General features: G+C 39.3%; 1 protein-coding gene across 12 annotated transcripts in view; it reads right to left on the bottom strand.

The window, feature by feature from the left end:
- Positions 1–1,337: 1,337 nt before the first annotated feature.
- The window catches only part of LOC121372535, a 54,130-nt gene continuing 42,518 nt past the window's right edge, over positions 1,338–12,949 (bottom strand). For 5 of the 12 annotated variants that reach the window (XM_041498905.1, XM_041498908.1, XM_041498910.1 and 2 more), the window contains exons 2-3: positions 10,921–11,011; positions 1,338–3,000 (exon numbers count right to left, since the gene is read on the bottom strand). In XM_041498905.1, the coding sequence (XP_041354839.1) occupies positions 1,902–3,000; positions 10,921–10,934 (1,113 nt within the window). In that variant the 5' untranslated portion in view covers positions 10,935–11,011 and the 3' untranslated portion in view covers positions 1,338–1,901. The other 7 variants (XM_041498914.1, XM_041498911.1, XM_041498912.1 and 4 more) reach the window with 6 other exon arrangements.

Below are 12,949 nucleotides of genomic sequence, written 5' to 3'. Positions count from 1 at the left end.
AACATATTAAATGTTTCCAAATAAAAGTCGCTTACAAGAGTCATTATTTGGTAAGCAACATTCTAGTTACAGCAGTCATCAGTCAAACTGTTTTATTTGTTGGTTATTAACTAGTGAGACAGGTGTTACTGAATTTCGCCACTAGATCGCAGTCTATCAAATTCCTACAGAGATCGGATTTAAAGAGTAATAAAGTATATGACAGTTCACTGCCTTTGTTCGAAGGTCTCTAATTCAGTTCATACCTCACGATAGTCATAAGTATTACGTCTTCTATGTTTTGTGGTTTAAAAATGGTACAAAATGACGTTTCTAGTGAGCGCTATATATGTACGAAGCACTGGAAACTGAACAGTGGACAAATGTTCTGTATACACAGTATTCGTAATAAATCCAATCACATGGAACACTTCAAATCATGCTTTTCAAGGTCATGTTGTCACAGCTTAACCGGTACACAAATTGTTTAGTTTTAAAAATGGTATAAAAGTTTTGTTGTTTTCATTAAGTGAGTATGTAAAACAAATCGTGGTCTACCTAATGATTTCTTCGTATAGCTTAGTCAGATTCGTTTGTCTGTTAACATATTATAATCATTCGAGAGTAAGGGGTCGGTATCACTCAGCGATAGAGTGTTTACATGACGTGCGATCGGTCTTAAGACTGATCGCAAATCGGCAAAACCGTTGGACCCCCCCTCCCCCCCCCCCCAAACAAAGTCGTATCTAATGTGTCTATGTGGCGACAGCGAGTTTTCTGAGTCGATATGATGAACACCAATGTGGCTAGGTGTCGTTTTCTTTGCTTTTCCATTCTAGATTCGCATTGACTGTTGAACGAAATATTATGTTATGAAATAAAGAGCACTTATCATTCCATAGGCATCGGATGCGGGGAGGGAGGGGGGTGGGTGGGTGGAGGTGTGTGTGTGTGTGTGGCGGGGGGGGGGGGGTTAGAAGGCACTGCCTCCCATCTCGTCTCTGAATAAAATTGCATCGTCCCCCATATTAATCGGGGTTTCTGCCAGAGGGTAAAACGGGTATGGCGCCATACCCAAAATAAATTTTTTTAAAGTTAACTTTTTGACAAAATTAATTACTCTCATCATTACTGTATGATTTTCTTAACCCTAAAGCTAAACTTAACCCATTTTCTCTCTGGGGGAGGTCCCCCATATCCCCTGTTGACTGTGGTTGCATTCAATTCCATAGTGCCATACCCAAAATTTTCTTTCTGGCAGAAACACTGTTAATATATCTGTGGCCCGTCCCAGGAACTGTTATCTTCCGATACCTATGTATTCCAATACAAATAATAACAAGAAATGAAGTCTATGGTACGAACATAAATCAATGTATTTAACAATTTAATAATTGTCCAAACATTATAAAAGTAATAAAACATTTCATCTTCCTTAACAGGAGAAGAAATGATGTTTTAGGATACAACATTATTTGTTATCTTTGAGTGATCCTAAGCCCCAAATACAAGAGCACCAGTAACGGCCGGATGTGCTAAAGGCTCAGATGACTATGAAACACATCACAATGCAGACCTACATGTTAGGAATTTCTCACTAGTATGCCTTATAGGAAACAAAATCATATGACTTGATTCTGCTTTTATGAAATGTTTTTGATTAGCAAGCAGTCGTGACATCTTTGGATCACTATCAGAAAGTGTTTTAAATTTATAACTTCCTACCAACTTCCACCATTCTCATTATTACAACAACCTCATAAATACAAACTCAACCAGTCTATAAGCACTGTCATAGTCATCAAACATATAATCCAACCTCGAATGTTCGTAGACATCGTCCTAACGACGGACAATGTCTGAACCTTAATTAGATGTGGGTATGTTAAGACGTATCCATCCATACATATTCGTAAATCCACTTATTCGCTGACATCCATTTGCAAACTGTCCTCTTTTCCTCTGTGTTGGAGATACACCAAATTACTGAGCGGCGGAGAATTTTCCAAAACCCTCGTACTATCCAAAGAACTAGAATGGTTTATTCGAGGATAACGTTCAGCCTTGCTCTCACAAACACTATCAGTCTTTGCCCAGAGTCCATGGTCACTAATGAACTGTTCACGAGCTGGGCGAGTATCGGGATGTGGACTCGTTCTCTCGGAATCGTCCTCCAGGTGTTCGGAGGTTATTCTGGGGAGGAAGACATCCATCCGGACTTTCCTCGCCGACTGCCTCGCTTCCCTCACATCCTCGATCAAGATGGCGCCCTGTCCGTTATTAATAGGGGGCACCCTCGGTCGAGGGTTCATTATTCGGTCTGGAGTGCTAGGTGGAGCCGATGGAATGTCGCTGTTACCATGGCAATAACGGTCTTCACTAGAACGAGTGACAGGTCGTCCTTTGATGCAGTAATAACCTGCAACTTTAGTCCTGTTAGAAGCACTTTTCACGACTCGACTCTGTAGGTCTGTGCTGGAGCAGTCTATAGTACGTCTGGACGTGCCTACCAAGTCTCCAGGCGTTCTGTTAAATGCGCTGTCCACACTGGCACTACCGTCCCCACACTCAACCCGCCTCATGTTAACTCGCCCCAACTGCCTTCCTGCCAACCAGGCGTCCTGGTGACTCTTGATGCTAGGTGGGTCATAGTATTCCTTGGAACTGCCTCTGTTGCGACATATACCATTGATGATCTCTCTCTCACCTTTGGTGAGGACGTTTTTGTCGCGGGCGAACATCCGCCCAGGTGTGAGTCTGACCCCGTTAGAACACCACTGAATATTGACTGGCCGCCTCACCTCAGCGGCCACCCTCGACGTGAACGCCAGGTCTCGGTACAGTTTCGTCACTGACACACAGGTGCCGAGGTCCTCGGACCAGTCATAGAACCGCGCTATGTTCACGTGGTTCCGCGACATCTTCCTCCCAGACGGAATGTGCACCGCGGTGTTGGGGCGCACCAGGTGAGCTGTTGTACGCTCCCCGTAAGACGTCACCGGGCGCTGCGGCGGAACTCGACTGAAACGAAACAAGACGATTATAGAACACGTTTTAGGATTCAATATCTCTGTTTCTATCTGTCTGTCCGTCTGGTTGTCTGTCGGTTTGTCTGCCTGCCAGCCCGCCAGTCTCTGTTTGTCAGTCTGCCTCTGTCTGTCAGTCTGTCTGTCTCTCTGTCTCTGTCTCTCTGTCTGTCTGTTTGTCCCTCTCTCTGTCTCTGTCTCTCTGTCTCTGTCTCTCTCTCTCTCTCTCTCTCTCTCTCTCTCTCTCTCTCTCTCTCTCTCTCTCTCTCTCTCTCTCTCTCTCTCTCTCTCTCTCTCTCTCTCAAGTTAAAAACCTAATCCTTACCACAGTTCACGTACATTCGTCTCACTCTATGACAGTATTCTCAAACAACTATACTGATCTATACTCCAAACTTCACCGCATTATTTTAATATTCATCAGATATTCTGTCAGTTGAATCGCTCCGCCAAAGGAAAACACATAATTACTAGCTAGGCAAGGGGAGCATAAAAAATAAGGCGGAAATTAGTTTGAGCAACAAATCATTTAATCAATGGCGATCGTTAATTTCGAACGACTGGGGCGAGAAATGACTTGAAGAGTTTCATGTAAAGTAAAAACTTGTCTCCGATTCTGTGTTAATGGCAAAAAACATCGATGATAATTATGTGATTACTAAACAATTGACAAATCTGAATATATATGAGGTTAATGGACTCTGTCGATGTTCTTTGGGTATCTGTTAAAACAATTTCCTTTGGTTGAGAATTCACTTTCAGTTTGATCCGTTCTTTTACGCATTTCATTTATAGCATGTTAAAGGGACATTCCCGAGTTTGCTGCATTGTAAGATGTTTTCGACTAATAAACTATTTCTACGATCAAACTTACATATTAAATATATTTTCTTGTTTAGAATATCAGTGTCTGTATATTCAATGTGTTTCTGGTCGTCTTAGTATTTGTAAGAAGCCCAAACTGGATTTTGTCTTCAAATAATTTCGTTTTAGGAAATAAAGTGAAATTTAACCTAGTACAAATATTAGAACGATCAGAAACACGTTTAATATACAGCCAGTAATATTTTATTCAGAAAAATATATTTGATATGTAATTACACTCGTTAAAAAGTCTATGTTAGTCGATAACATCTTAAAAATTGTACCAAACTCAGGAATGTCCCTTTAAGCAACGGGCAGGCTCAAGTGAACCATATAATGCTGAGAACTATTACAATGTCCCAGTTGCGACAGAAAATATATAAGTAAGCCAAACATTGTCTGTCAACATCGTCTTGAAGGCACCAACAAACCTACACAGATCATGCAATAGCGATGTCTTAATGACCTTTATTCCTTGAAAAACATTGCATGTACAGTCCAACCTGCATTAAGCAGCAACGAAAAGGAGTATGAAAAAGCACGTTTTAAAAACAGATTATTTATGCTTAATATAGGTCAGTTTACACTGTGTTAGATGATTTGTGAGTTTCAAACTGTGGCCGCTTAACACAGATGGTTGGTTGCTTAATACAAGTGATAGAGCAGTTTTGACTGGATCATAAGGCAGCTCTTGTAGATTTCTGTGAGTTGAGTTTACAACTTCTAAAGCTGTTTAAACGAAGAACTAGAATTCATTGTTTGAGTAAGCCATATACGAGTTACGCCAAACACAAATATTACAGGTAACCTCTACAACAACAACAAAAAAATAACAACAAAACAAAACAAAACAAAAAAAAACACACACACACACACACGCAGAGAAGAAAAAAGAAACAAAATCATTAAAAAAGGGAAAAAAGGATTTCAAGAGTATTTATATAAAAAATCAAAAATTGATGAAAGAAAGAGAAAAAAAAAGGAAAAGGCTCCAAATGTGGTAATTTGAAAGTGCCGATCAATTTTTGATTCAGGTTGAACTGTCGTACATTCTTCAGCTTCGTAACAGACATTTTTAATAACCCTTTGCAAGCTGTCAAAAGTCCATGTCTCGAAAGCGCACTTCCCTTCCATACACACGTTTGGGAATAGTCTTGCTAAAATCAAACCTTGTAACTGACGTGCGTGGATAGATATAGACACTTTCACTAATTGTCAGAGTTCATGTTTGGAAGATTTCTGATAAATTAAAGATACATAAATTAGTTAATAAAATACAGTCACTTTTGATTTTATATACCTACCACCACCGCCAGCGCTAGCACTGCTACTACTGTTGGTACTACTACTACTACTACTACTACTACTACTACTACTACTACTACTACTACTACCACCATTACTATTACTTATCGTACTACTTCTAATACAGCTGCTGCTACTACTAATAATGCTACTACTACTACTGCTGCTGCTGTTGCTGCTTCTGCTACTAATAATAGAACTATCGCCACCACTACAACTACTACTATTATTACTACTACTGCTGCTACTACTACTACTACCACCATCACTACTACTACTACTACTATTACGACTACTACTGCTGCTGCTACTTACTACTGCTATTAGTGCTGCTGATACTACTACTGCTATAACCACCACCACCACCATCACCACCACCACTACTACTACTACATTAAGACTAGTAGTTCCAGTGCTGATGCTACTATTACAGAATAATTAACTTAAAAAGGTGATATTTCCACATATCTATCGGTCATTCTGTACACGTAGTGAACCGACGCTTCTGTTGTTATTATTAATTAATCAATATACATTAATATTGTGATGATTTAATCACAAATATAACTTGTATTTTTCACAAATGTGACTTACGTTATTGGCAGAATAGGCAGAAACGTTGTACGGAGAGCTCTGTATTCCATTGTTTGAGTTACGTCAGCTATAACATGTTTATCTGACCATAGCTATACAACGGCCACAACACTCTCTCATACTAAAATCCGCGGTATGTGTTATCCTACATGTGAAAACTCTATATACAGATCTCATTCACTTTGGTAGCAGGGGTTCTGTTCTCGCAATCTGCAGTGTCAGAATCACCACGTTAGATCCTGTCAGTCATGAATAAGAATATCACGTGGTAACATCCCCTTTTCTATCCATTCCATGACTATTGGCCGCAACTACGGCGTGATTACATCAGGAGTTTGAGAAGACTACGAAACTACGCGAAGTAGCGCGAGAGACTTGGCGCGTTTATTGGAAATCTCGACAAACATTCGTTGATATTGATGTTTCTAGTTGAGGCTTTGTACGCACTTCCTTTGTAGTGGGAGTCGCGAAGTTGTCCAATATTGGATAAACCTCATCCGAGGCCAGATCAAAGCGAAATCAAAGTGAATACGTCGAAATCGAGATATGTTCAGTTGCATGTCCGATCAACAGACGTGAACAATAACTCACGTGATTCACTGAGAACCGTGTATGGTTATTAATATTAAAGACCGCTGAGTACTTAAACTTTTCCTTTTATAAAGTTTGTTGTGAGTTTGTAAAGAAATGCGAGCACTGTATATAAAGTTAATAATGTCGGGATATAGGGCTCGCCCTACCTCAACCACGTCTTTCCGGCACAGGTGGCTACAGGTATGTTTCTATCTTATTGATGACGAACGATATTGAGATAATTAGATAATTCTTGTTTTATATCGTCAAAATAAAACATTTGTGTATTGTCATAGCGCTAATGCAGTTCCTTAGAACTAGAGGTGGGTGGTCTGTGTCCGTTATTCAAGGATGACAACATTGACGTTTTGTCCGACTATATATAAAAATAACCTGTAAAACAGCTGGGATTAGTTTGTTGAAATATTGCTATTTTGTTTTCTAGATGCTATGACATCGCATTTGAAACCTCAACAATGTTCTACAATGCGTGTATATAATTATAGAATATTAAACGACTTCCATTTCGTACCATGTATATGTCCCGAGTGAAATAATGTTCAGTTATCACGAGGGACATAAACATGATACGAAATGGTAGCGAGTTTAATCTCCTGTTTATTACCCATAAACTCATTTGGCTGCACACACACACACACACACACACACACACACACACACAAACACACACACACACACACATATATATATATATATATATATATATATATATATATATATATATATATCACATAGTAATCGATTTCGATTGTGCTTGTTTTCATTGGATGGTATGGCAATGGCGACCTGGTCACCACCTAGCTAGGGCAGTCAGTCGTATGACTTTAAATTGTGATCACACGTATATGTGTTAACGGTGTGTGTTATCAAAAATAACGAATGATGTTGTCTCCAACGGGTGTGTAAGAAACAAGAATAACCTATGAAACAAGTAAAATTTGTTGGTAAGAACATTACTAATTTGTTTTGCAGATGTTAGAAAACCGCACTTGAAGTCCTAAAATATCATTAAATAAAATCCATTTGTACTTCCTTTGACGTCCACACAACGTTACAAACAGCATTCGTTTTAGTTACGCTTGACAATGTAACAGTGGTTAAGGGGGTGATATTGGTGATAAAGGCCCGTGCTTATAATTTTTTTTAGAGTCCAGACCCAATCTCTAATGACGTCACACGCATACCATTTGTATGGCGTTGTCATGACATTAGTGTCTCGAGTCTCGACTCTAAATGTTTTATAAGCACCAGGCCAGGTGCATGTGTACCAGACGACGAAATTACGTGCTCATCGTTTGTTTTGATAAACACCGACCTGACATGCTTCCTTAATAATACGAGAACGTCTGACCAATGTGTAAAAAAATGTGCAACCAAACGAACAGGTAACGCCATTACCAGGTAAACCACCCTAAAGAAATTAAGTTAGCACTCTCTTTATAGAACATTATTTCATAGGCGAGCCGCGTAAAAAGCTTGGCACGGATTGATTGACAAAGCCTGCTATAAAGTGTACGAGGCGACACTTGCCTTCTATTCACCAGTTTGTATGTCCACTTTTCTCACACTTCTTTAATGAATGGGGCAAGACTTTTCGGATCGCGGGCAATTAAAATACGTTTTTCACAAACATACAATTTAAAGAGTATAATTTGTACCACTCTAGTGTCAGCAGAGGACTTTGATGATCTTAGCGTCCTAGCGTTTAATTTGCTATTTCTGTTTAGAGAGATAAAAAAGGAGAAAATGTAGTCTCTATACGACCTGGGACTAGTTTAAAATAACATGGAGTAGGAATAAAAAAAACCCAGACAAAACCAGGGCACATTAATATAACTTCTCGTCGAGATAGACAACAACAAAACAATACAAAACAAAACAAAACAAAACAAAGGAAACAAAAACAAGAAGAAAAAAAGAACCCTCCACCAACCCCTCAAAACACCCAAACAAAAAACAAAACAAAAAATACTAAGCAACAACAAACAAACAAAATGAAAAACAAACAAAACCATCCAGCTAAACAACAACAAAAATAACTAAAACAAGAACAAACAAAGAGACCCACATAAAAAACGCACCAAAACCAAACCCACGAAATAAAAAAACCCAAACAAACAAAAATTACAACAAAACCATACTTATAAACCAGAAGGCATTTCTTCTTCTTCTTCTTCTTATTATTATTATTGCTGTAGTTGTTATTTATTTATTAATAATTTGTATTTGTTAATAATGTTTATTTTTAGATAGTGATATTCAGGGGTAGAGTACCTCTCACCTATCCCTGATGGCTGTCTAGTACAGTGTTGAATTGGTGTGTAGTAAATAGCCTTTGAGGCACTTGCTCATGGTTTAAAAAACAAAAGAATACATCGCGTAGTCTACGGAATGAAAACAAGTGTTCTTTCAAGGTTTTGAATTTTGCCACGGGGTTACACCCCTACAGTTCAAACCGCTGTACCATCTTGGAAGTAGACCTACCACCAGTCCTATATATATCCCACGACCATTCTCAAACTAAGTCAGGTAGCAAACTTTCTGAATACTCCGAGGGAGCAACGTCAATACTTTTTTTTATATGATGTCAGCTTCTGGAATACTCCGTTCAAATATCTTTAGCTAATTGGTGATACTATCATTTGAAAGTACTACCGATCTAAAAAATAGTCCTAGTACCATGCCCAAACTAAACCAACAACCAAACCTTCTGAATACTCGGGGTGCTACCTTATCTATTTTATAGGCCTCTTTTGAGAATCAGCTCCTTTCAACATGAAAATATAATGGCTTGTGTACCAGATACTCGAAATGAACAATTGTGTTTTAATTCATAAGGTTTGTTACAGCTGCACACAAAACACTAAAGACAACTATAACAACAACATATTTATTAAAAGTGTCAGAATGTTTTTAAACTAAGAACGATTGTTATCCAACATTTGTTAAATATCTCACAAGATCAAAGCCCGAATGTGCGTACATGCGTTTACAGAACCAGTTTGATGATTGTTTGATGCAAATCACAACTTAGTTTCAAAAGTGTGCCACAGCACACATATAAATGTGAGGAGCGGGACGCAGCCCAGTGGTAACATGTAAATGTGAGGGGCGGGACGCAGCCCAGTGGTAAAATGTAAATGTGAGGGGCGGGACGCAGCCCAGTGGTAACATGTAAATGTGAGGGGCGGGACGCAGCCCAGTGGTAACGCGTTCGCTTGTTGCGCGGTCCATCAAATGATCGATCCCCGTCAGTGGGCCCGTTGGGCTCTTTCTCGTTCCAGCCAGTGCAGCTAAATGAAAAATGTAGCGGGTTTCCTCTCTAAGTCTATATGTCAAAATGACCAAATAATTGACATCCAATAGCCGATTATTAATAAATCAATGTGCTCCAGTGATGTCGTTAAACAAAACCAACTTTAAACACGTAAGTGTGATGATACAATATTATCCGAAACGTTGGAATCTATAAACACAGTAATAATTATTTTCCCCATGATCTTGCTGTTCACCAAGCACCTGGCCTGGTGCTTCTAAACCTTTAGAGTCTGGACTAGAGACGCTAATGTCATGACAACGCCATACAAATGGTATGCGTGTGATGTCATTAAAGACTGAGTCTGGACTGGAGACACTAATGTCATGACAACGCCATACAAATGGTACGCGTGTGATGTCATTAAAGACTGAGTCTGGACTGGAGACACTAATGTCATGACAACGCCATACAAATGGTATGCGTGTGACGTCATTAAAGACTGAGTCTGGACTGGAGACACTAATGTCATGACAACGCCATACAAATTGTATGCGTGTGACGTCATTAAAGACTGAGTCTGGTCTCTAAAACTTTTATAAGCACGTGCACTGATGTTCTACAGACAACAGGGTTTTTTTTTGTCCTCAGACACTTGGCGTCATAGCTATGCATCAAAATATTACAACATTTTTCTCAAAAACAGATTTTTCTGACACGTTTATTTTGAATTACACTTGACATTAATTCCAAATCAGAAATAACTTTCTTGGATTGGTCAAATCAATAAATAGCACTAGACTTAAAATTGTGATTTTAATATTTCTAACGAAAATAAAACAAAGCAATGATAAATGTAAGCAGGCACATTTAGAAACATTCAAGGGTCCAAACAAGCAATTAAAAGCAGACGTGCAGTGAAACTAAAGTAAAAAACTAGAACCATATGCAATGAAATATTAAGTTTGACAATGCACTATTACTCAACTATAAAGAAAACAATAATAAAACAATAAAAACAACCCAAATGAACACTAACAAAAGGCACCAGAACACCCACCCAAAACAAAAACACCCCAAAACATCCCCAACACCAACTCCTCAACAAATTCTGCAAAGTCAGCTAACAAAGGGAACTATTATTTTCTAAAATCTGTTTTTACCTTCCTAGCGAGACGATATCGTCAAGTGTTGTCACCTGGAGAGATACAGCGATGTGTTAGACTAATAGATATGTATCTTCTACACATTTACCTGTCACATAGACCACCACAACGTGATGTCAGACAATACAATACCCACCTGGTCGTCATCATGGCACGGTCAATAGACACTCTTCTCTTCAGTCTCTCAGCTGTGGTCTAGTGGGTAGCCGAACACGATCTTCATTGTCCTGAAAGAAAAACACCATTAATTCATGTAAGCAAAAACACAGTCTTCTTTCACAGTCCGCAAACACTGTGGGAGATCACTTTGTCCTGCTTGTGGTCACGGCAGTTTGGTGCTCTTAATGTCGAGGGCGGAGTTAAGCCGGTAAAAGACTGCCTACGACAGAGTATATGTGATATTAAAGAATAGCGCACTGGTGTGAAAACGGGTCTTTTGTCAACATCTATAATTTTATTGCACGTTTTTAAGTAATTTGTTTTATGGCTGACTTTTGGAGCACGTACGGCAAATACTAAAAGTCGTTACAGCCTGGAAAATCAATATGAAAATATGCATGCACCGTGCATTTAGTCTGCGATATTAGTGGTGCCACAAGGGTTGATAATAATCTAGGAGTGCCTGCAAGAAACTAATATTGATTCATAACAAAACAAAAAAACAGATATGCTACCTGTGTGGTAGACTACGTTTATTTACCGCCAGGTCAATACAAACTACTTAAAATAAAATTAATAGTAATAATCATAATTTAAAATAAAAATACAGATTTTACCTATATCGTAATACCAATGAGAGAGAGAGAGAGAGAGAGAGAGAGAGAGAGAGAGAGAGAGAGAGAGAGAGAGAGAGAGAGAGAGAGAGAGAGAGAGAGAGCAATTAGGGCGATCGAGTCCATCTAGGGCGATCGAGCCCACGACCTATCGCATGCCAGAGATACCAAACGATGTCCAATAAGTGAAAGACTTAAATACAAGCATATCTAGAACGCATGCATTATTTAAATTCACCTTTAGTACCCACAATCTTCGATTACCTTTCCCATTTGCCTTCTTGTTGATTTTATATATCCGTGTTTATGTTCATTCTGTTGTGATCATTCTGTGTAGAAAAGTATAATAACGAAATAATATCTGTTTAGATCCTTGACATGAATAGCACAATGGCACACAAATAGTCACATACATTTAGTAAGGACTGTTAGAAAATCTCTTGTTATGCTTTCTTTGTGTATAAAATACGGCTTGATGTGTTCATGTCCAACAAAGGCTCGCGCACGTCTGCTTTTTTACAGAACGTCACTTTCTCTTTTCAAAGATGACATATTTCTGTGCACTAAATCAAGAAAGCCTTGGAGATCGCTCCATACTGTAAGCATAAAATATTCGACTTCAAACAAAATGTCACACAAACACACGACATCAAAGCGATTTAATAATCCTTACACTTTTTATTACCTTGATTCCAACCCCCATTCCAATTAATGTTACACTTTTGGTCATTAAATTCCAGGATATGGTGTTCTGTCATTGTGGTGATTTCTAGAACAGATTCCTGCTTTAATAAAGACAGTGGAAGCATATGACTATTTCATTTGTAATTAGAAATATAGTTAAGGTTGGGGTTTCACACATGTTAGGACAGAGATTGAGTGAGAGATAGAGGGGGGGGGGGGGGGTGAGAAAGATGAACTAGTGGGAGGGAGGGACAGGTGAAAGATGAACTAGTGGGGGGGGGGGAGGGACAGGTGAAAGATGAACTAGTGGGAGGGAGGGACAGGTGAAAGATGAACTAGTGGGGGAGGGAGGGACAGGTGAAAGATGATCTAGTGGGAGGGAGGGACAGGTGAAAGATGAACTAGTGGGAGGGAGGGACAGGTGAAAGATGAACTAGTGGGGGAGAGAGGGACAGGTGAAAGATGAACTAGTGGGGGGGGAGGGACAGGTGAAAGATGAACTAGTGGGGGGGGGAGGGACAGGTGAAAGATGAACTAGTGGGGGAGAGAGGGACAGGTGAAAGATGAACTAGTGGGGAGGGGGGGGGGAGGGACAGACCCCACTAGAACACATTGATTTATTAATCATCGGTTAATGGACGTCAAACAATTTTGTTAAATTTGACATATAGTCTTAGAGAAGAAACCCGCTACATTTTTCATTAGTCG

Source organism: Gigantopelta aegis, chromosome 4 (assembly GCF_016097555.1).
Source record: "Gigantopelta aegis isolate Gae_Host chromosome 4, Gae_host_genome, whole genome shotgun sequence".
Classification (NCBI taxonomy): domain Eukaryota; kingdom Metazoa; phylum Mollusca; class Gastropoda; order Neomphalida; family Peltospiridae; genus Gigantopelta; species Gigantopelta aegis.
The sequence above is the reverse complement of the archived record's forward strand: the minus strand, read 5'-3'. Positions and strand labels throughout refer to the sequence as shown.